The sequence below is a fragment of the Macadamia integrifolia genome, chromosome 7 (assembly GCF_013358625.1).
Source record: "Macadamia integrifolia cultivar HAES 741 chromosome 7, SCU_Mint_v3, whole genome shotgun sequence".
NCBI lineage: Eukaryota > Viridiplantae > Streptophyta > Magnoliopsida > Proteales > Proteaceae > Macadamia > Macadamia integrifolia.
In genome coordinates this window covers 16478211-16503193 of record NC_056563.1, presented here as the reverse complement: position 1 = coordinate 16503193, position 24983 = coordinate 16478211, and the positions used below count along the sequence as shown (strand labels likewise).

The following is a 24983-nucleotide window of genomic DNA, read 5'->3' as shown; positions in this document are numbered from 1 at the left end:
TAATGCATTGTTGTAATAATAGGTTCTAGGGGTAATATCCAAACAGACCCTTAAGCCCTTAGGAGTTGCTATAAGGACTAATTATTTTACTATAAATAGAGGAGGACTGTGCCCATTGAGGCACAAGTCCATATTCCCCAAAATCTTCACTAACCAAGTAGAAGTAATTTTAGAACTAAAACTGAACTCAAAGAGGAAAACTAACCTACTCACAAATAGGTTGACTAACCATAAAGGAAACCAAATTTAACACAAAATAGAAACTATTGCTAGTGTAGATCAATGGTTGCTGTAGCTCCCTTCTTGAGATTGATTTCCACCAAATAAGGACAGCTGTAGGAATCTGTTGGTTACCAAAACTTGGAGACCAAGTATGCTTATCGATGGGAAGGTAGCTGGCTGCTGAGCTGGCCTGAAGGATCCAAAAAGGAAACTAAGTAGCTGCCAAACCTGGGCTGGAAAAACTTCTGATTGATGGGCTAATCAGGAAAGCTTCTATAGGCTCTGTTAGGGGCTGCAAAGGCATGGTTCGATGGCCTCTAAAGCGCTGGAAAGCTGCTGCACAGATGGCCCAAGGCTGGCCCAGAATAGGCCAGATCTGGGTTGGCTCTTTGGGTGGTTCGATCCATCTACATCAGCAGCTGCATATCAAGCATGCAAGGCTGGGACTATTCTCTCACTGTCTGAGAGTAGGATTGGCTAATGGTTCCTATTAGTCATACTTTAGTAGGAGCAAAATTAATTTATTATTCTATGGTAATATGAGCGCAAGCATTGATATTGCTTTGTGCTAGTAAAATTGTGAAAAGGCTTCTTATGTGTTTGCCAGTTTTGGTCTGTTTTTGGTATTTCCAATACAAATATACATTAAATTGTTGGTGACTAGAATGTGCCAATGGAGTGTCCAACCTTCTGTCTTGACCATAGTTGTCAAGGCGTCGCCAAGGCATCCAGGCGGTTTTCCCGGGGCCTAGGCGACAGTAGCCTTGTTGCATTGCATGTCGCCTTGTGTTTTTATCCTTATTTATGCCAAATATCATTTAAGTAAATGTTTTTACTTAAGATATTATTCATAAATAAGCAAATACCCCATATTTGAATCCAATAAAAATAGTTTAAAAATCAAATTCCAAAAGGATAAAAAGTCAGCCCCCTAGTCCAAGAATGAAAACTAGATTTTGGTTTTAGGGGCGATTTTAAACTTTTAAATGCTAGGATTTTTCTCAAATATCAAAATTTTATAAATTCTATCATGTTATTAAAATCTTGCTAAAAACCAAAAGTCCAATAAAATAATCTTTTGCTTTGATAACCATAAAATTATTTTCATTCAGACAATTTTAACAGCATTCGTGCACTTAAAATTAAGTTTGACCGGAGCATAACTTTGTCATTACAAATCAGATTTAAGTAATCTTAGACTTGTTAGAAAGTTGGTTTTATGTTATAATTAATACAAAAAGTATCATATAAAAATAAAATCATTTGACCAGTCAAACTTATTATAGAAGAAGAGTATTTATCTAAATATTGATTTCTTATAACTTAATATGACTTAATGTTAATTTTTTATGATTTAATATGGCTAATTGTTGATTTTTAATGACTTGATGTTGCTTAATCTTTATTTTTTATGATACAATATATATAGCTTACTAAATAATGTTAGAAAATAGGGAGAATAAAAAATAACACTTGGTCGCCTTGTTTGCCTTAAGGCGGATGCCTTCTCTCTAAGCGCTTAGACAACCCTCCACAGCCTTGGTTCGCCTTGGCACCGTAACAACTATGGTCATGACTCTTTTAATTTTTAATACAATAGCTTGCTGCTGACTGAAATTTGCCAAAATGAGCTGCCTTGCTGATCCTCTTAATTTTAACTGAATTCTTTGAAAATTAGCTTTCTTTTGGCCATCTGGCATGGGACTCTATTGTCTTGTGTTGTATTTTTACTTTTTACCTATTACCTCCCTAGGAAGGTGTATGTAATGCCTAATACCATGTTAATAAGTCAATATAGGGGAGAGAAGTCTATTCTCTCCCTCATTCTGTTGCACACTTGATGCAGATTATTAACCAAACTAAGCTTGTTTTATTAGGAATAAGTCTAGGGTTGGGTTGTATATGTGTTGGGCCTTTAGTCCATGTGGTTTGGAGTGTATTGGGCCACTTTTAGGGGTTCGAAAAGAGGGGCTTTAAGATTGAGTACGGGATTGTTAGTTAGTTTCCCTTTTGGGTTGGCTTGATGTGGTTTATTTAGTTTCTAATTTCAGCATTATTTAGTTTCCAAATTCAGTACTTAGTTAGGTTCTAATTTCAATACTTGTAATTCCTAGTTTCTATTTCCAGTTTTAGTAACTAGAAGAGTTTCTATTTTCTTTAGTTTCCTATTTTAGATTTTGGAAACTATAGTTAGTTTTTATTTTCTTGTGACCCCATCATTATCATAAATAAAAGAGAGCTCTCATCAGTAGAGAGACAATTTTATGAATGAAAAAAAGAAGCTTGCTGCTAAGTCTCTGCTGGGACTGCTATGTGTTTGATCACAGTGGAAGGGAGTGGTATTTGATCCATTCGATTCCTTGCGGTGGGAAGCCCGGGAGGATCTACTACAAGTGCTCTTCTTTCTCTTATTGTTCTAATCTCTTTCAGCTAGTCAGGTAAGTGCTCTAATCATTCTGCAGAATTTCTGGGTTGAGTTCTCTTTTTTTTTCTCTACAGTCGGCCTATTTTGTTTGGGAGGTTCTGCCCATCCGATGGTCTTGAGATTTTGATCGAGTGTTAGGCTGAACCAAAAGGGAACTCGATCCAAGTTTGGTGTTGATCAGACCATTGGATCCTGCTGACATGGACTGTCTCATTTCTGGTCGAATGCTAAATCCGTCCAGATCTGAATTCTGTTTCTGTTTTGCCTTGCTGAAATCTGTTGCCTATTTATTCCAGTGTTTGACTCGTTACGTTGGTGATTTACGGCTGTAGTTATTGGCTGCTAATTCTCCAGAACCAGAACTGATATCGATTGGTCTGAGGTAATCCCTACTGTGGTTTCAGGTTGTAAATCATTATTTAACAGTTGTTTGATCCTATTTGAGCTGTTATCAGCCCCTGGTTTATATTTAACTAATTGGTACTGTTCTGTCCTAATCGATAGTATGCTGAATTGTTTATATTCTGTAGTTTGATTTGCTACATTAAAGTATGGGTTGGTTATGGTTGTTCTTGGATTAAAAGTTCCTATAGTTGAGACTTGGTTGGTTCACCTACCCTAGTCTACATTAAGTGGTATCAGAGCATGGCTGAGAACAACACCCCCACCTTAGTTTCTATTATGGAGTTGATACAAAATATGAGAGCTGAACTAAAGGCTGAACAACAAGCTCTTAGTGAAAAGGTGTTGGCTATGGAGACTCAACAACAACCTACACATGGTACTCATGTACCACCTGAAGTGGAGCCCCTATGATCTCAGTTGCTCATGTACCACAGCGGATTCCTGTAGTGCAACCTACTTTTGAAAAATATATGAGGTTACTTTGACAATGAACAACCTACATATCATAGACACTCAAGAGATTCATAGAAGGCCAAGTTTGACCTCAAGGAGTATGATGGTAGGTATGACCCTCAAATGTTTTATGATTGGATAGCTGCATTGGATAACTACTTTGACTACTATGACCTATCTGAGGAACGAAAAATTAAACTAGCTCGTAGTAAGCTAGTTGAGGCTGCTCGTGATTGGTAGAGACCTATGAGTATGAACTGGAGGACCGTGGTAGAGAACCTACTACATGGGAAGAGATGAAGCAAGAATTATTTGATAAGTACTTGCCACGTAATTTCAGAGCTAGTATACAAGACCAGCTGAACTCTCTTCGTTAGGGAAATAGGACTGTGGTGGAGTATATGAATAAGTTTGATGCTTTTTATCCTCGCACAGGCATTAGGAAGAATGAGAGGCAGTTACTTTCTCGGTTTCGACTGGGATTACGAGCTGAAATTAATTGGGGAATTGGTGTTGCTGATGTGTATACAATGAGAGATTGCTTTGACAAGGCTCTTCGAGCAGATGAACTAATGGCATAGCCAAGTAGAAGGTTTGGTTATCAAGCTGGGGAGGTCAAGAAGAATTTTCCAGCCACTAAACCTAACACTTTAGCACCCCTAAGAGCCTCAACTCCTCTATGTGAAGTGAAGATACCTCTATTCAAACCAAAAGAACTTGAAGTCAAGGTTCACATTGAAGAGATAGTTCTTGAAGCTTCAAAGATAGAAGGTCAAGAGATAGAAGATTCAACTGAAGAGTTCTACATTGAAAAGAGCATAGTAGACAAGACTGAAGCTGTGGAAGATGCGGTAGTGGTTGAGATCACGCCACAACAAGTCTTTGAGATTCATGATGACAAGGAAGAGCTTGCGATTCTATGCACACGACATTCACAGTTGGTATTGATTCAAAGGTTGAACATATAGAGTTTGTTATGCCATCATGGTTCTTTGAAGAGAAAGCTCCACGCCTTGAAGACTACCTTCTAAAAGTCTACAAGCAACCTGAATTCTGTTTGGGAACGGTTACAGCTGCTATTCACATGCTATTCCCACCTCATCACTACAAAATTCGAGGACGAATTTTTTCAAGATGGGGAGAGTTGATGCAGATTATTAACCAAACTAAGCTTGTTTTATTAGGAATAAGTCTAGGGTTGGGTTGTATATGTGTTGGGCCTTTAGTTCATGTGGTTTGGAGTGTATTGAGCCAATTTTAGGGGTCTAAAAGAGGGGCTCTAAGATTGAGTACGGGATTGTTAGTTAGTTTTCCTTTTAGGTTGGCTTGATGGGGTTTATTTAGTTTCTAATTTCAGCATTATTTAGTTTCCAAATTTAGTACTTAGGTTCTAATTTCAGTACTTGTAATTCCTAGTTTCTATTTCCAGTTTTAGTAACTAGAAGAGTTTCTATTTTCTTTAGTTTCCTATTTCAGTTTTTGGAAACTATAATTAGTTTCTATTTTCTTGTAACCCCATCATTCTTATAAATAAAAGAGAGCTCTCATCAGTAGAGAGATGATTTTATGAATGAAAAAAAGAAGCTTTGTACTATATCTCTGCTGGGACTGCTGTGTGTTTGATCACAGTGGAAGGGAGTGGTATTTGATCCATTCGATTCCTTGCGGTGGGAAGCCCAGGAGGATCTACTACAAGTTTTTTCTTCTTTCTCTAATTGTTCTATTCTCTTTCAGCCAGTCAGGTAAGTGCTTTAATCATTCTGCAGAATTTCTGGGTGTTCTCTGTTTTTTTCTCTACAGTCGGCCTATTTTGTTTGGGAGGTTCTGCCCATCCGATGGTCCTGAGATTTTGATCGAGTGTTAGGCTGAACCAAAAGGGAACTCGATCCAAGTTTGGTGTTGATCAGACCATTGGATCCTGCTGACATGGATTGTCTCTCAATTCTGGCTGAATGCTAAATCTGTCCAGATCTGAATTCTGTTTCTGTTTTGCCTTTGCTGAAATCTGTTGCCTATTTATTCTAGTGTTTGGCTCGTTACCTTGGTGATTTACGACTGTAGTTATTGACTGCTAATTCTCCAGAACCAGAACTGAAATCGATTGGTCTGAGGTAATCCCTACTGTGGTTTCAGGTTGTGAATCATTATTTAATAGTTGTTTGATCCTATTTGAGCTGTTATCAGCCCCTGGTTTATATTTAACTAATTGGTACTGTTCTGTCCTAATCGATAGTCTGCTGAATTGTTTATATTCTGCAATCTGATTTGCTACATTAAAGTATGGGTTGGTTATGGTTGTTCTTGGATTAAAAGTTCCTGCAGTTGGGACTTGGTAGGTTCACCTACCCTAGTCTACGTTACACTTCTTCCTCCTTTCTTCCTCTCTTCTCTTCTCTTGAATCGATTCTTGCACTATTTCCAATGTGGTATCATAGCGTGGCTTGAGAGTCAACCAACTTTCACATCTTTTGTACCTCTCTTTGGAACCCTAGAAGAGTAGCGGGTTCCAATAGGGGCTATTCCATGTAATCAAAAAACACTTAGAAGATCTAAGGGAGTTATCTCATCAACCAGAAGACCTAATGGAAGAAGATTGGAGGTTGTGAATGCCATTTGAAGAACAAGGGAGCCTATACACTGTTACCACCAGCTTCTTCAAGTTCTTGTTTCTCTTTCATCGAGCAACCTTGGGGAGTGGAGCTGGGCTTGCTAGGATCGCCTAGGGCTTAAGCTTTCAACCCCCATGCTCTTGGTTGCTAAAGGAATAAGCTGTTGGAGCACAACTCATCCTCTCAAAAACTGCTCGGTACCGCCAGATTTGAGCTCTTACCCTTTATTTAGTTGGAAATGCTTTATGTGGTGATTTTGGTTGCTATTGTTTAGTGAGTTACATCGTATGGGACTTATGTATTGTCATGGGATGAAGCTACATTGTGAAGGGTTTATGTAATTTGATTTTATTCAAGTTTTATGGTTGCCTCCTTGCTGTTTTTCATTTTTTGAATACTGGGAAAAGAAGAATTTGAGTAGAGTGTAGTCCCCATTTGGTTTGGATATCAATGTCGACATTTGGTTTGGATATCAAACTGAATTTCTAAGTGTGTTCATATATTATGTCGGAGGTCAGTGGACTTATGGGAGCTACTACTAGTGGTTCGAGTGATAACTTCACAGAATGTGGCCAATCCAAGTAGTTGGTACTACCCAACTTCACAATGGATATTGGGTGTTGGGATTTTCAAATGCAACCAGACTAGTGTATATTACCAGTACCATTAAGGCTCCTCATCCAATTATCCCACATATAAAGAATGGAAGACCGAGAACTCAATTGTTATGACTTGGATGATTTTTTCTATGAAACCTAAGATTGCTAGGAGGTCTATGAGAAAAAGGAGATTGCCAAGGATATTTGGGATAGTTATGTAAGATCGAATCACAAGTGATCCAATCCCAGGTAGGATCTTTAGTTCATTCAATAAGTTTCAGATCAAGGACAAATAATATGAAATAAACCAAAAAATAGAGAAGGGAACGAAGGGGGTTAGGGGTTCAACAATTTAAGCCTGGGTCTCTCATCCACAACTATCTTAGTTGCAGAATTATCTCTCAAAATTTTGGAAGCACAAAGCTGCAATTTCATTCATAAATTCGTTTACAATGTTGTGGTCTCTTACAAACTTTAAAGATTCAAAACAGACTCGGACACTAAAAAGGAAAGGCCTAACCCAATTCTTAACTAAATGAGGAACCTAAAATTACTAGGAAATTGAAATAACAAAGAAAATAGACTCAAAACAAGACTCTAACTAAACTAGTGAATTAAATCTTGTTTTCCTACTTTCTACCCATATTTTAAGCCCATTAATGTGGCCTATTACAAAGAAACCCCATGGGATTAAAGGCCCAACACATACATAATCCAACTCAAGGCTTATTTCCAATAAATTAAGCTCATCAAATGACTTATTTGGATCAAATAGTGTCTCTAAGACTTTTTACCAAGTGGGTAACGCAGCTAAGGCCTACCGACTCCTTTTGAAAGTTATCACAGTGAAGTAGGGAGACATGACTATCTCTTATTTTTATAACACTGTTACTGGTCTCTGGGAGGAGTATGATCATTATCGGGATATCCAGCGGTCCAATCCTAAGGATGAAGCAAAGGTCTAGAGAACTCTTGAAAATGAGCGTGGTGTGATTCTCCTTGGCAGGCTGAAGCCAAACTATGAGCCAATCCGGGCACAAATAGTGGGCTGGTCACCTCTTTCATCTCTGGATTAAATGTCTAGCTACTTGCAAATTGGGGAGACTTGAAGAGTAGCCAGGGAAATTGTACCATCGTTGGAAAGATCTACACTTTCCTCTAGCTCCTATAAAGATTGGCATGTTGGAGGAAGTGGCCAAGTGCCACATCATGGAGATGACATAGATGGACTCAAATGTGACCACTATGGGAAACTTAAGCATACTAGGGAGAGGTGTTGAGTACTTAATGGGCGTCCCTCTAGACTTGCACCTACTAGTATACATGTTGGTAGGAAATGGGGAGCCGGAGCAAACATCGTAATGGGTGAAACTGAGCATATAGTGTATCCATTTGGACCATGGGCAGACCACAATTTCCTCACAAGGGAAGACATGGAACCTTTTGATGGACCTGAAACCTTTTGACGGGTTATGTCACAATTCTCCACTACAATGCCAAATCCTTCTGCTTCAGCCTTGCAAGTCTCTATAGCTACTTCTAGTGCTTCCACTTGAGTTATTGACTTTGGGGCCACCGATCACATGATTGGTATGTCTCAGTATTATGATTCATATTTTGTTTGCTCTGGAAAAGATAAGGTCAAAGGTGCTGATGGTTCCTTTTCCTCCATTTTTGGTAAGGGTATTGTTTTGGTTACCTCTTCCATTTCCTTTGTTCTCTTCTTCATGTTCCCGATTTTTTCGTTGACCTATTATATATGTCACTTAACCAAATCCTTGAATGGTAGTGGACATGAGGAAGAAGGTGGGATGGATGAAGTGGAGATGTGCGACTGGTTTGTGCGACCGACGTGGCCCTAAAAAACTTAAGGGAAAATTTTAGAGGATAGTCATATGCCCAGTTATGATATATGAGATGCGAAATGTTGCGCAATGAAGAAACGACATATTGATAAGTTGTCTGTAGCGGAGATCAGAATGTTAAGATGGATGTGCGGGAAAATTAGGAAAGGCAAGGCAAAGAACAAAAGCATTAGAGCGGGCCTGGGAGTTGCCCCAATCTATGATAAATTTCGGAAAAGTCGTTTGAGATGGTATGGCCATGTTCAACGGAGGCCATATGATCCAAATAAAAGGATGTAAAAGAGCTAGGAGTAGACCAAAAATGACCATAGGAGAAGTGGTTAGGAAAGGCATGCATAGATTAAGTCTTACTCCAAGTATGGCATCGAATAGAGCGGATTGGAGGTCCAGGATCCAGGTAGCAAGCCCCATGTAGCTGTGTCTAACTTGGTACTATTTTTGGATTTGCTTCCTGTCACTTATTTTTCCTTTTTCCAGTCTTTGCTTGGATCCATGTAGCCGACCCATTAAGTTGGGATAAGGATTTGTTGTTGTTGTTGACGTGAGGAAGAAGGGCTCTACCTTCTTGAACTTTGGATTTCTGTTTTTACAACTCAATCTTATGTGTGTGGGCATAATGACAACGTTATTGATTCAGTGATGCTTTGGCATCAACGCTTAGGCCATCCCTCTTTTGGTGTTATGAAAAATAGTTTACTCACTTGTTTTCTTATATTTATATTTCCCTTGTATTTCAGCGTGAACCCTGTTTTGTTTGCTGAACATTGTCGTTCTTCTTGTCCTTACTGCAGACCAACTGTTCCTTTTCATATTGTGCATACTGATGTTTGGGGACATGCTCCCACTACCTTTTATTTAGCTATCGTTATTTTGTATCATTTGTTGATGATTGTTCCCGGACTACATGGACCTTTTTTATGAAACATAAAAGTGAGGTTTATGATGCTTTATAGAGTTCTATCAAATGATTTGCACTTAATTTGGTATTGGAATTAAAATAGTTCACTCTAATAAGGGGGGTGGGTGTACATATATGGTGGACTGTAAACACTTTTTTATCGATAATGGCATCATCAATCATCCTTCTTGTGTTGACACACCCCAACATAAGGGTTGTGATGGACTATCAATGGTCCCTTATCTTCGCTTTTAGATATTGGAGAACATAGCTATGGAAAAATCAGGTTTGAGATAGGAATCCAAATGGGAGAAATTAGGGTTGAAATTTATATTGAAGGCTTAGAAGCGGAAATTCTACTATTCAGTGAAGAGGGAGACGGGTTTCTCTTGGCATTCAAGAGGTGCAACTGGCTGGATACTAGAAATCTATAGAAATTATAAATAAAGTAAAAATCCTCCAAGAAACCCATTGTCCGGTTAGTAAAGTATGAAGCGGGAATCTGTTGGAGTAAATCTTATGAAGCTTTGACAAAAGAGTTGAGCACTAATTTGCAATATCATTAGTTGAAATCATTAATACAGAATCAGGTTGCTTCTTCTATGCTGTCTTCGGTTTCTCAAGCATTAGGTGGCCCATTTTTGAATTTTGCTGTATTTTCTTTTCTCTAATAAATTGCAGCTGTTTGTAAGATGTAAAGTAAAAGGATCCAGGAAAAGATGAAATTAGAAACAAAAAGTCATTAACTACAAAATTCCTGTTCTGCCATTCCATGCTATCTGGCAAACATTAATGTCCTTGTTCACCACTTCAAGCCGGATCTCCTTCTTGTTCATGCCTGAGCTATCTTAAAGATGATCTCATAGTCAGCTATTGGGGGAAAATGGAATTATTTCTTTGATACTGATCTCATGTTGCTAGAACTGCCCTGACATTTTTCAATTGATGGATTAGATATACCAGTGGGACTCTCGGTCTATGAAGTCTTTTATGATGGATCCATTTCATTAATAAGATGGCTTGATAAGAATGTCTTTATTTATGTGGCATAAGCATGTAATTTCTTGGTCAGTCTACCAGGACTATCCAATCTTATCTCTTTACTAGTTCTTTATCTGAATCAGAAACATATATGTTTGATTCCACAAATATTGTCTTCTCACATGTTACTTATCTAAATATCTCTTTTAATTGAATGAATTCTGATTTTAACATGAACCATCTATGTTGTTGCAGGAGATCAAAGTTCTTAGCCAATTAAAGCATCCAAATATTGTGCAGTATTATGGCAGTGAAATAGTAAGGATTCCCTATTTTCATGTTATGGCTGCTTGTGTGTTCTTAGGTGTGAATGCCTATAGATTGCTATGCAGTTCCAATTAATTAATTGACCAATAATTCATGTTTGCAGTTTGAGGATCAGTTTTATATATATTTGGAGTATGTACATCCAGGATCCATTAGTAAATATGTTCGTGAACATTGTGGAGCTATTACAGAATCTGTGTTGCGCCATTTCACCTATCATATTCTTCATGGGTTGGCTTACTTGCATAGCACAAAGACAATCCACAGGTAACGGTGGGGACCTATGCTTGAGTTGATATTATGAAACTATGCTGTAGCCTGCATTTATTTAAACAAATGACAAGATACAATATGGACATACATTAACCTTTTTCCATTGATTAATTGAGCTGGTATGTGGAAGATGCTTCATATTTTTTGATAAATGGAGAAAAATTTAGTGTAAAAGAATTGTTTTTTTTTTTTTTTTCCCCTCTATCAATTGAAAGAATCCTCGTGTGGCATTGCTCTGTGGAAAATTTTAAAGCATGAATTATTTGGTAGCATAGGGTTTATGGTTATGTTGTGATTCAGTTATGTTGTCATCCATTTGGAGAACAATTTTGATGTGCCAAATTTGATGATTGCATATTATAGGGACATCAAAGGAGCCAATTTGCTTGTTGACGCATCTGGTGTTGTTAAGCTTGCTGACTTTGGAATGGCAAAGCATGTAAGTTTAAATTTTAGAAACACCTAATGATCATAAATTTCATAAGCACAATAGATCTTCTTCTGGTTGGTGCGTGAGCCGTGAAGTAGTTTCTTGCTGTTAATTTTTATTGACAAACTCAATAAATGCTCAGAATATTTTTTTTCCGGAATCTGCCTTATGACTATATATATATATATATATATATATTCTGTTCAGATACAGAAAAGGGATAGTCGTGATGATCTGCAATTATATACCTGTGTGAATTGTATGTTGCAAATACCATTGTCTCCCATATCATTGTCCGCAATTTTTTTTTTTTAATTATTTTTCAAAGATGGAAAGATCCCTTTCCTTTCTCTGACCTTAACGAGAGATTGTGTTGTAAAAGGTTGTTTTTCCCTTCAATTGCCACCATACCATAGGGTCTTGCTCACGGATTTTATGTTACACTTTGCTGCATTCTTTTTGTAGCTTGATATTTTTAACCTGCAAAGGGTGTGTAATGCTGTCACAGGCCAATAATTGGCCCTATTTTGGTATTACATGGTTGTGGGCCTCTGTTTTAAATGTTTTTGGTTGTAATGTGCTTAATTATAATGCCCAAAAATTTAGTCAAGTAGGGGTGCACGAAATTTAAGTCTTTTTGAAGTAGTATTAGGAGTTAGAGAGTCTAATAGTTCGTTTGATTCTAGTTTCATTAGGATTTCTGAAATTTTAGTTAGTCTTTAATTCGTAGTCAGTTTGCAATTCTTTGTCTATTATTGGTCAAGTAGTGGCTTGAGTTGTATTAGGATTAGGAAAGTTCTCCTTGCCCCATTCTTTCGTCTTCTTCTTTGTCTTCTTCCCTTCAATCCTCTCATACTATATTTTCCCATCCATATATACTCTATTTCTTTTGTCGTTTGAGGTGGCATGGCCATGTTTAGCGGAGGCCTTTGGATGCTTCAGTACATAGGAGTGATTTGATTCAGATTCAAGGAACTAAAAGAGCAAGGGCTACCTAAAATGACCCTAGGAGAAGTGGTGAGGAAGGACGTGCATAGCTTAGGCCTCGTATTCAAGTATGACCTCAAATAGAGCTAATTGGAGGGAAGGGTCCATATAGCTGACCTCATTTAGTTGGGATAAGGCTAAGTAGTTGTTGTTGTTTTATTATTCTCGGATATTGTTCAACACCTGAGTGATGCAGTATTGCTTTTGTGGACCAGGCCAAACCTGATTAGAGGCCCAGACAGAGAACCAGGTCCAAATTTGGGTTTTGGGTCTGTTTGTATATTGAGGATTTATTTCTATTTTGGGATAATTACGTTATCTTTTATTTTATTTCGGTTGATGAAGTAGGAGATTTGTTTGAGTTGACTTCAGTTTCCTAATTTGAGAGTTTTATTTTCCTATTGATATGCATGTAACAAGTGGGCGAGCCTTGGTGCAACGGCTAAGTTGCATTGTTGCAACCATCAGGTTGCGGGTTCAAAACATGGAAACAGCCTCTCCGCAAAGCAGGGGGTAGGGCTGCAAACATTTGTCCATCCTAGACCCTGCAGTAGTAGGAGCCTCGTGCACTGGGATGCTCTTTTATTAATATGCATGTAACACTACATTGGAGATGAGATTGCATGATGGAATATTGAGTATTGCTCTGGTGTGCCTGCGTGGCTTGACAACCACTGGCTGTGAATTCTCCCTTCTTTGTTTTCTTCTCTCTTTCCCGTTCTGTTTTCTTCTCTCTTCTTGTGCATCTCCCTCCTTCCTATGCCTCAGTTTCTGGTTCACCTCTTTTAGAAACACCGACAGTCCCCCATCTCAAGTTTTGATCTCTCTCATCCCCTTCCTTTTATTCCAAAGAATTGGGCTGAAATTACTTCTGGTAGAGGCAACCCTAGCCTCCAAGTTCCTGCTCCTAATCCCTTTCTATCTTGAGATTGCAGCCAAGTTTCAGATCTGAAACTACAGGTACTGCCAGGTTCTATATCAGGTTCCCCACCATCTTTCCCGCTTGCAGTTTCGAGTGGTTATCTAATGGAGTCGATAGAGCATTTATTAGGGAACCTTCGCCTGAAATTTCAGGTGACCCAGAGACCTGTAGAGGGAGTTCTTTCGATTTGAGTTTCTCTTCCTGTTGCTGGATGTTCGAAGGTCGAAGACAACCTTGTGGTTGTGGTTATTTCTAACACTTGTCTAGTTCTTGTTTGCAAACCTACCCTTCCCTTCTTTATTTTTATTATGTCCTTATTTTATCATTCCTTTCAATTTTGTCCATGTTAAAAAATTACAAATCCCTTTAGCATTACCTCATTGGGTAAATAAAGTATGGTTGGCTCGACTTTGGGTATATCCATTCTTCAAGATAGTCTGCCTAAACCTCTCAAGCCAAGCCTTCGATGATTTTTGGGGGCCATATATAATGTAAGATCGAATAACAAAGTGATCCAATCCCAGGTAGGATCTTTAGTAAATTTAAGGAGTTAACTTGAATCAACAAACGGAAGCAATACAATAACTATTTGAACACAAAACAGTAACTTTTTCCAGATCTTGAGAATGGAAAGGCAGAATTAGTATTTTGCAAGTATCTCAAGATCAAGCCATTGGAAAGGGCTCAAATTTGAATCGGTCTCCAAATTGGGGTTCTTGAATGCCTGGTCACAATTTGAGTTCGATCGGATGTCTGAATTGCTTAATCCGGAAAAACGTGACATCCAAACTTCTTGAAGACTTGAAGAAATTCAAGGAAATCTTGAAGAGCTCTACTTGTTGCTGGATGAAGAAGATGATGAAAGAATAAAAAGAAAAGAAGAAGGATTGAGATGGGATAGATGGTGGGATGGCTATCTTAGCCTAGGCCTCTCACCCACAACTATCTCAGCTGTTGAAGAATCTTTTCTCAAAATTTTGGGAGCACAAAGCTGCAATTTCATTAATAAATTCTTGTTCAATGTTGTAGCCCCTTACAAACTTATATAGAAGACTCAAAATTTGGTGAAATACTAAAAAGGAAAGACCTTAGCCAATTCTTAACTAATTGGGAAACCTAAACTGACTAGAAAACTGAAATAACATAGAAAGTAAACTCAAAACATGATTCTAACTAAACTAATGAATTAAATCTCATTTCCCTACTTTCTACCCATATTTTAGGCCCATTAAAGTGGCCATTACAAGGAAAACTCATGGGATCAAAGGTCCAACATATTCATAATCTAACTCAACCCAATGCTTATTTCCAATAAAATAGCCCATTAAATGACTTATCTGCATCAATATATAGCTTTCTTGAGAAGACACTTTCTCCTCAACTGAGGGAGACTTGAACCTTACTGGAGTGTGCATATATACTTATAATTTAAAGTATCTCCGATACGATATACTTAGATATGCTTCTTAAATTTAGCCGATTGATATTAATACTTTAATCCTTGATCTTTAGCATATCTTAGCGTATCTCTGATACGATATGATAACCTCCGATACGTATCTTAAATTTAGCCGGCTGATATGGTGACCGATACCGATACCAATACCGATACTAATACTTTAATCCATGTATATACTTCCTTTTCCAATTCACCATGGAAGAAAGCATTCTTTACATCCAGCTGATACAATGGCTAGTCCTTATTGGTGCCAATGATAAGAGGGTTTTTTATTTAATTGTGTTTAGCCACGGGGGCAAATCTCCTGATAGTCAATCACATACACCTAACTTTGGCCAGTATCCTAGCCTAATACCTCTCTCAACAGTGCCATCTGATTGGTACTTGATTGAGTAGACCCATCTATACTCAACCGGTACTCTCCCTTGGGGAGATCAACCAATATCCAAGTATAGTTTTTCTCCAGAGCCATCATTTCATTTTCCTCCCATATGGATTCCTTCCACTTTGGGTCAGACATTGCCTCATCAACATTCTTAGGAATGAGAGTAGATGAAAGAGAGCAACATAGATGGAAAAACCTGTAGGAGACAAAGCATAATTGGAACACACTTGACTATATGATTAGTACAAACTCTCTTTCCCTTTCGAATAGCAATGGGCAGATGTAAATAAAAAAAAGGAGAACGAGTTTTATTTGACTAAGGAAGTTGGATCTCTGCATGTGGATCCAAAAAGGGCGCTCAGTAAGTCTTCTTTCCCTTTCTTTGGCACACAGTTAATTCATTCTCATTGTTAGAATTCCATGAATGATTAACAACATCAACGACATCCACTTCCTTGTGTTTCCCCACATCAAACAGGAAAGGAGAGATAGGCAAAGGTGAAAGGAGAGGGGTGGCACCAGCAGACTCTTCACTTCCTCTCTTGGCCCCCTGAAGAGGATGCTGCCGAGGAGTAAAGAAAGGCAAAATTTCATGGAAGGTGACATCTTTCGAGAAAAGGCGTCTTCAGGAAGAGGGATGGTAACACTTATAGCCTTTGGTAGAGGGCTCATACCTAAGGGAAAGGCATATGAGGGCCTTAGGGTCAAGCTTAGTCCAAGTAGATTTATTAATATGGATATAACAAACACACCCAAAAACCTTTTGGAGGAAGAGAGAAGAAACTTGGGGTGAAAAAATTTCCATAGGGGATATGGAACCAAGGAGACTAGTGGGCATACGATTGATTAAAAAGGTAATCGTAAGAAGGGGATCATATAAAAATATCTTAGGACCATGCGTGTTGAATAGCAGACCCCTAATGACTTCCAATAAGTGTTGATTTTTCCTTTCAGCTGCTCGATTCTTTTAAGGTGTGTCTTCATAAGCAAGCTGATGGATGACGCCATTATTGGTAAAAAGAAAAAAAAAAAATGTTGGATTCCACCATACATGTACTCCCCTCCTTTATCAAAGTGCACAATTTTAATCTTAGTATTAAATTGAGTGCAAACCATTTGATAGGAATTTTTTAAATCATCACATACCTCACTTTTATATTTCATAAAAAAAATCCATTTAATGTGGGAACAATCATCAATATATGAGACAAAATAGCGACAACCAAATAAAGAGGCAGTGAGAACAGGCCCCCAAACTTCATTATGCACAATATGAAAGGAATGGTGGATCTATTACCATGATAAGGATAAGGGGAACGGCAATGCTTAGCCAAAAAAAAAAAGTTCACACTAAAATACATGAGAAGAAGAAATATAAGAAAACAAGTGTGAACTGTTTTTTCGTATCACCAAAAGAAGGATGGCCCAAACGTTGATGCTAAAGCATCACATAATCAACAATATTGTTGTCACTACGCCCACGTGTAGGATTGAGTAGTAGGCAAAAAAGATGTTATCGGATAAAAAAAAAAGGTAGAACCCTTTCTCCTCACGTTCACTGCCAATAATCCTCTTCATCACCAAATCCTAAAAAAGAGATTAAAAAAATGTGACAATAATTCATGGATTTGGTTAAGTGGCTCACAGATAAGAAGTTAGTGGCAAAGTTAAGAATATGAAGAACATAAAGGGAAATAGAAGAAGTAACATAGGCCCTATCCTTACCAGATATAGAGGGAAGAGAACAATCAAAACATATAACAACCTTGACATTATCCCTGTCATAACAGACAATTAGGATCATTACACTGAGACATACCAGTCACGTGTTTAGTGGCTCCATAGTCAATGATCCAAGAAGAGGCAGTGGGTGAAGGAATAGATGTAGATTGTAGAGTCAGCAAACCTGAAGCTTAAGAATCTGGCACTGTAGGTGTAGAAGAAGAGCCACTCAGCTGTGACAGAACCTTGTGACATGCTGCAATATGCTTCCGTGTGAAAGACATGTGGATTGTCTTTAGTCTAGATGGATATCCCATAGGCAAGGTTCTAAATCTCGGGTTTTAACTAGGTTTTGACCTTGGTCAGCAACGAAATATAGGTTCAAACCTTCGAAATTTCGGGGAAACTAGGTACTTTTCTAGGTTATGTAGAAACCTTGGTTTCGACCCCAAGAAAGTGTTTTCTTGGTTTGACTTTTTGTGTATAGCATATTTTTGACCTTTTAAAGCTAATCCATGAACTATTATCACAAAAAGAACACCCAAAAATGTCATTTGTGGTGTTAACCCAAGTTTTCTAGCATACATTGAATGATGTTGTACATTAGTCTTTTTTTTTTTTCTTTTTTTTCTTTTTAAAATGAATCAATGTATTAAAATTGCACGAAGATTATACAGCCCCAGAGGGGAAGAGAAAGAAGGAGAAGGAGGCCGATGAGAGGCTAGAAAAACCATCAAGGAGGGAGGATAAGAGAGGATGGGAGATTGGAGGTCCTAGAAATGTAAATAAGGTTTTAAAATAATCAAAACATATAACTTATATAGTGAATTAGTCATACAACACTCACCACTCAATACCAGGGAGAGTTTCTAGGCTGCTTCAATCCACGAGATGTGTACTATTGCAGATGTTGTAGCCACTTCTCTGAATGCAACACATATGAATCCCATGACATGTTTTGAGCCCAATTGTTTTGAAAGTCCATCACTGCCCACCTATAAGCCCCATCATCAACACTTTGCAAGTATCCCAATCTAGGGAATGGCTCACTGAATGTGAGGATGTGGAGGTGCCATACTTGATTGCTTTGAAAGATTTCTATTAAATTAACTACTATGTTGAACAAAAAAAGAACTTTGGGGGAAAAGTGGGTTTACCTTGAATCTCCAAGAAGTCCTTTCTAGGTTGATCTGGTTGATAATGCTAGATGGTAGAAGAAAAATTGCAAAACCTTGGGCAAAAAATTGATACTTTGTGGCCAAATTCACCTTTTCTATTCATAATCCGAAGAATGGAAGACTAGCAACAAATATGGTTTTGCACTGCCTTTGGTGCATTCCATCGCAACCCTTTGTGTAATTCAATGTTGGCCTTGTGGAATTTATAGCTTTTAAACTTCTAGTTGCCGATCAGCACTGCTGCACTTACATCAAAGTTATACTGATTTGTTCAAATAATTGCTGCATATAATTAGATAGGAATATCTTGAGCTATGATAAACAACCCCTATGTAAAGATTTCACCTTAGTTATTATTTCTAAATTATTTTTGTCTAGTGGATGTCATCCGCTTTCAGTTTTTAAAATTGGGTTTTGTATTGGTGCTCAGCTTAGTGGACAAGTGGCTGAACTTTCTTTGAAGGGTAGTCCATACTGGATGGCGCCAGAGGTACTTCTTTTTTGCAGTTACTAAAGTCTCAGATAGCTTATAGCTCCCATGCTCTGACACATTTTTTTTTTTTTTTTTATAACAGGTCATGCAGGCTGTGATGCAGAAGGATCTTAACTGTGAGCTTGCTCTTGCAGTTGACATCTGGAGTTTGGGCTGCACAATTATTGAGATGCTGACTGGGAAACCTCCTTGGAGTGAGTTTGAAGGGGTAAGAAGTTTATGTTGGTTGTTGAGGGTTATGCTTTATCCATCATGCATCAGACTCTTGACAAGCTGTTACATATAATTCAATCTTCTTATGGCATTCTTTGGACTTACGAAATAGTTGAGACCTGTCCAAAGGTTTAGGTGTCAATTTCATGTTATTCATTAGGAGCGGCTTGGTCCAATGGTAAGGTACGAATGTTGTGACCTGGTGGTCAAGCGGTCGAAGCAATCCATCGACATTCTCGGGGTAAGGCTGCATAGTTCTCACCCCACAGACCTTGCACATGTGGGAGCCTCATGCACCAGGTACGCCCATTAGGTGCGGCTTGGTCCAATGGTAAGGTACGAATGTTGTGACCTAGTGGTCAAGCGGTTGAAACAGTCTCTCGACCTTCTCGAGGTAAGGTTGCATATTTCTCACCCACTGGACCTCGCACATGCGGGAGCCTCATGCCCCAGGTACGCCCATTAGGTATCCTTTTTCTGTTGTGTTGAGGCAAAGGTTGTTATGAGAAAGTGGCCAAATTAAAACAACTGTTTGCAATGGTATAAAATAAGAAAGAGAGAGAGAGAGAGAGAGAGAGAGAGAGAGAGAGAGAGAGAGAGAGAGAGAGAGAGAGAGAGAGAGAGAGAGAGAAGGTCGTGACTTTGGGAAAGGGAGTCCCAATTGTGTAATTTGGGTCTGCCCTCTTCTTCCCATTATATAGTAACATCTATTACAAATAAACTGTGAATAGGACAGCAGTCCTAGTAGGACTAGAAACATAAAGACATAATAGGAAACTAATTAGCCAGCTAATCCTAGTTGAACTCTAACCGCAAACGTACGTATCAGTGTAGCTACGGGTCGAACACAGGGAGAGCAGCCACTTTATTTTTGGTTTCTTTTAATAATGCGAAAGTGAACCGATTAATGGTTGTGATCTAATTCTAACTACCACCCTAAACATATGTATCTAAAATAACTTCCTAACCATTTGTCATCTAAGAATTTTAATACGCAAGCCACACAATTAAAATTAAATAAATAAATAATTAAAAATAAAAAACCCATGCAATTAAAAAGCAATGAAGGAAAAAAATGTTGAAATAAAAATAAAGTAAAAGAAAGGGGATAAAGTGAGAGAGAGGCTCACAAGTAGGTTTCTCTACTTAGCCCGAGGGATGCATCATAATATGAGCTTCCCTACTTGACTAGAGAGTCACTCTTACAAGGGTTACTCTACTTGGCTTTAGGGAAAGGGAGACAATTAAAATAAAAACAATAAAATGATGGTTCTATGGCTAGGAGGGGCAAAACTAACACACACACTAGCCATGAACCTTGGGGGAAAGGGAAAGCAATAATGTAACGACTGAAATTAAAATCCTAAATTAAGAAAGAAAGGGAAGTCAGAAGAGGGAATGAGAAGGGGGAGAGAAGATTATTGAAGAAGCCTACCTACTTGAATCAATGCTTGAACTTGAGAGCTTGGGTGATTTGAGATACTGCCAACCCTAAAAACCAGATCTGGAATGAGCCAAATCTGAAATTTCTAGGCCTGGAGAAAACAAATCTTGAAAAAAAAAAAAATTGAACTTGAAAAAAAGAGATGCTCCACGGCTCGTGATCTTGTCACCTAGATCTAAGCCTAGAACTTTAACTTTAAAAATTACAACTCAATTGCATAAATCATAAATATAAAAGGCTGAATAAAAATAAAAGAGTGCTTCATTAATTGAAATAAAAAGCTATTACAAAAGTGATCAAAGCAAAAACAAAGAACTAAAACTAAAGAGTGAGAGGGAGAGATAGAGCAACTAAAAAAAAAAAAAAACCCTAAAAGAAGAATGAAGTGTCTCCTCTCCTCTTACATGAGTTGTATTTATAGGGAATGGGGAGGTAGGGTAACAAATTTCTCTTTCCTAAAAGGGGGAAACCCACAATTGTTAGGTGAGATCTTTTGAGACCAAAAATGTTTAGGTGGAGGAGAGAGAAGAGAGAACTAAACTTGGAAAAATTTCCTATAATTTTTTTGCTTATTTTCTTTCCTTTTTTTATTTATTTTTCTCTTATTTTTCTCCCTCTCTTCAAATCTTGCGCACAACCCTTGTTGGCTGATTTTTTTCTTTCCCTTGGACGATTTTTCTTCTTGCTTTGTGTGATTTGGACAATCTTCTGGTGATGATGTGGAGGAGAGAGAAGATTTGGACAAGATTTATTTATTTTCTTTTTTTTCTTTCCTTTTTTTTTTCTCTTCTTGCGCAAGAAACCTCTCCCACGATTTTCCTTGCTTTGAAGATTTGGACAATCTTCTAATTTGATGTAAGAATCCCCTCTATGCCCTTAGTGCTTTAAGTGTCACACTCTGCCTCCTCTAGGCCAAGGTATGCGGCGTTGGATACCCATATCTAGTAAGCCTAACCCTCCAGGATCACAGATACAGTACCCCAATCCGTAAATGCCCCAAAATCACAACTAAAATCAGAGTACACGTATAAGATTCGTAAACTTTACTCTGTATTGGTGATTCACTAAATGATAATTACTATATGCCAAAATTCATCTGAATTCCGATCCCAGGTATTACAAGATTACAAATAGTACATGAGGATAAATAACTGAAAATAAAGAAGCGATGTCCATCCACACGGTGTCTTGCAGACACAAGCCTTACCATTGCCACCGAAGTCCCAAGCATGCCTCTGCATTGGTTCCACCATCTAAAAAGGGTGCAACAAATGGGGTGAGCTTCCACGAAGCCCAGTGAGGGGTACACACACACCCATGCATCCACAACAATCAATAAAATAGAAACAAGTATAAATGCTCACCCACAACAATATTAATGCAGTTAGATGAATGCAATTTGATGTATGAAATGACATGATCCGGTTTTAACAAACAATTATAAGTAACAATTTCTAGGTCCAAAGGGGGTATAAGTGCTACTGCAACATAGGTGTTATCCCCAGTCATGAATGTACGTTATCAATCCGCAGGGATACAAGCTAGTTGCGGGTCAGGAGCATGTCGGTTCCGAAACCACATCGTTACCCGGCAAAACCCTATTAATAACCCTCCAATAATACCACTACATCGAATCCAACATCATATATAGGGTATACCCGTCACCGAATCAAACAACGCATGAGGGTCTATCACGGCGTTGACATTTGAGCACCTCAGTCACCGGAAATCGTCCCCACCACGGATCATCGGACGAAAGGATTAGCCAATACGTAAACCCCTATTGGCAAGGGTTGTAGCACCAGAGTGGTTATCCTAGCCCAATGCATTCTAATATGCCACAACACATTTCAATCATACTCACACACACACACACTCACTCTGAGCATACAGTGTCGTTGGCACTAACCGTTGGCTACCCTGCACCCCAGTCATACATGCATGCTCACACGCACACCCTGAGAATGCAGTGCCGCCGACACCAACCATTGGCCACCCTGCACCCCAGTCTCCACACACACACACACACACACTCTCACACTCACACACTCACCTTGAGCATGCAGTGTCGCTGGCACCAACCGTTGGTCACCCTGCACCCCAGTCTCCACATACACATGCACACCCACTCACCCTGAGCATGCAGACGCAGTGCCATTGGCACCAACCGTTGACCACCCTCCACCCCAGTCTCCACACACACACACTCACCCTGAGCATGCAATGCCACCGACACCAATCGTTGGCCACCTTGCACCCCAGTCTCACACACAGACACCCACCCTGAGCATGCATGCCGTCGGCACCAGCCATTGGCCACCCTGCATCCCAGTCACACACACATATGCACAATCATAATCCACATTCGCATCCCACATCAACACTTTACACAAGGAATAATATAATAATATGCAAAATGATATAATTTATCCACATATGCATTATGATACAAGCATTCCATAAAAGCACACAAAATCCCCTCACCTTGAGTTTTAGATGGCAGTAGATAGTTTATGGTTTCATGTTGCGTGCTCCCGTCACTTCTCGGTTCCACTCCTAGGACACATAGTGTTTTGAGGTTATTTGGTTATCCATAGGGGAGTGGGACACTAAGACCCGTGCCCCAATAAAAGGATTAAACATTAGCTTTAAAATGGTTCACCAGTGGATGCTCACCGATGGACCGCTCCGAAAGGGATGCAAATCCTACAATATTTTCTCCTGTGGATGGTCTCTGCCTTCACCGGTTGGCCGATGACCATTAGTTGGTGAAGTTAAAATCGGGGTTTCCTTGCCCAGATCAGCCCTATAGGCTTAGTGGCCCCTGTGTATGGTGGTGAACATGCGTGTTTTTCAGTGGGGTGTCATTTCCCAACTCCATTTCTCCCTTCTCCCTCTTTTGTATAGTTTGCAAATTGGGTTTTGTGATTTTAGAGTTGGTTTGCATGTAGGGCATTCTCACACACTTCAATTAGCTTAGGTTCAGTGAAATTAGTGAGTGGATCAACATAGGGTTTCAAGATACACCCAACTTCCTCAATACACAAGTTTAGGTTAAGCTAAATTGGGGAAGACTTAGGTTGAGCTCATAGAATGGTCATTAATGGCTCATGAAGTCACTCCCAGACACCATATATAGGTTTAATTTCATTTTCCCCAACCTAAATTTTTAGTAGAATGGTTAGCTATAGAGGATTTGGGAAACGTTCATTGTTCTAGGGTTTATTTGCCCAAATTGGGATTTTAGATGGGGATTTCATAGGGAATTGTCCATAGACTCAATTGTGACCATTCTAACCTTAGTTTAGGTGCAAGACATCTTTTCCCCAACTTAGGATTAGGTTAGGATGTTAGGTCATAGAGGATTTGGGCAAATTCCCAAATCCTAGGGTTTAGGGTTTTGGGTTGCCAAATTTTGGGGCTTTTCATATGGGAGGTTTCCCACATTCAATGTGAGTGTTTAACTTGCTTGATTAGGTCCCTCACACCAAAATCCCCCATTCAATTTGTAAATTGGGTATGTGGGTGGAGGGATTTCAATTAGGATTTTCCCCAACCTAGCCTAGGTCAAGAATGGGGTATGAGAGAGAGAGAGAGAGAGAGAATTATCTAAATGGTAGAGATGAACTTACCTTCAATGGTAGGTGTTCCCTTTGCTTCCCTCTTCTTCATCCTCCCTTGCCTTCCTTCTCCTCCTCCTTCTTTCTCCCTTTCCTTGTTTTTATTTTGGTAGGAGAAGAAATGAATGGTAAGAATCCTATTTATAGCCACTTAAGTCCCACTAAGGGTTGTTTGGGGAATTAATGGATTTTTACCAAATACCGGGTTATTCCGCTATTCAGCACTAACGGGCCCACCTTAGGGTATCCGGATACATTAATCTATTTCCCAATAGGTTGTCCCAACTCTTGGGGTGGTTTGAAGTGCACGGGTGCGAAGTCCTGGGTCCCACGGCAAAATAACCCGATTTCGGCCAGTATTCTCACCGAAGGGTGTTCACCGGTGGATGCTCCATCAGCCAGTGAAGGCTGAACTGGTCACCCTTGTGAGGAAATGGGTCCTTAAGTTTAGTGGGGCCTTCCCAAGGTGTTTTCAGTGTCTGGGCCCCACCACTTGGTACATTTCACTAGTAAGGCTTAGGGAAATTCTCTTCAATGGTAGCATACATACCCTAACTCCTTCAATGGTTCGTAGTCTTTCCATGCAATGAGCAAGGTAAATCCACAAGTTACTAGTGGTTGTCACTCGGGTTGCATTGCTTATGTCTAAAAGTTTAAAGGGAGTTGTCACTCACTTTGACTTTGTCCCATGTATCCCTCAACTGTGATGGAAGTACCAGCTGTTCGGTAACCCCAAAGTTTATAAGGGAACTGATCATTTTAGTATCAAAAGGATTATTGTCCACAAAAACAGTAGTTCCCCCAAATTTGACGCCTGTAAAAGCATGGTAATTCAGGGGGTAACTGTTATTTTGCCTTGTGGAAGATGGAAGGTGTGGGTGCTTGGCCACCATCTCTCAGCCAAAGCACGGGTCAAAGAAAAATCTAGACCACGCATGTCTAAAAGAGCAGCAAAGCCAAAACTAGCCAACTTGATTCTTTCCTTAACACTGGAACAAAGTGTTGTGTACCATTCGTATGCTTGGTGAGGCGACCCATATTATTTGTAGGATGGTTCTGGCTAGTAAAATCAT

The 24983-nt window shown here is 39.1% G+C and overlaps 1 protein-coding gene across 3 annotated transcripts in view; it reads left to right on the top strand.

The window, feature by feature from the left end:
* The window catches only part of LOC122083492 (mitogen-activated protein kinase kinase kinase 5-like), a 50371-nt gene that overhangs the window by 13439 nt on the left and 11949 nt on the right, over positions 1 to 24983 (top strand). For all 3 annotated transcript variants that reach the window (XM_042651324.1, XM_042651323.1, XM_042651325.1), the window contains exons 4-8: positions 10713 to 10775; positions 10888 to 11051; positions 11421 to 11496; positions 18571 to 18630; positions 18716 to 18841. In XM_042651324.1, coding sequence (XP_042507258.1) covers positions 10713 to 10775; positions 10888 to 11051; positions 11421 to 11496; positions 18571 to 18630; positions 18716 to 18841 — 489 coding nt within the window. The remainder of the gene's footprint in view (positions 1 to 10712; positions 10776 to 10887; positions 11052 to 11420; positions 11497 to 18570; positions 18631 to 18715; positions 18842 to 24983) is intronic.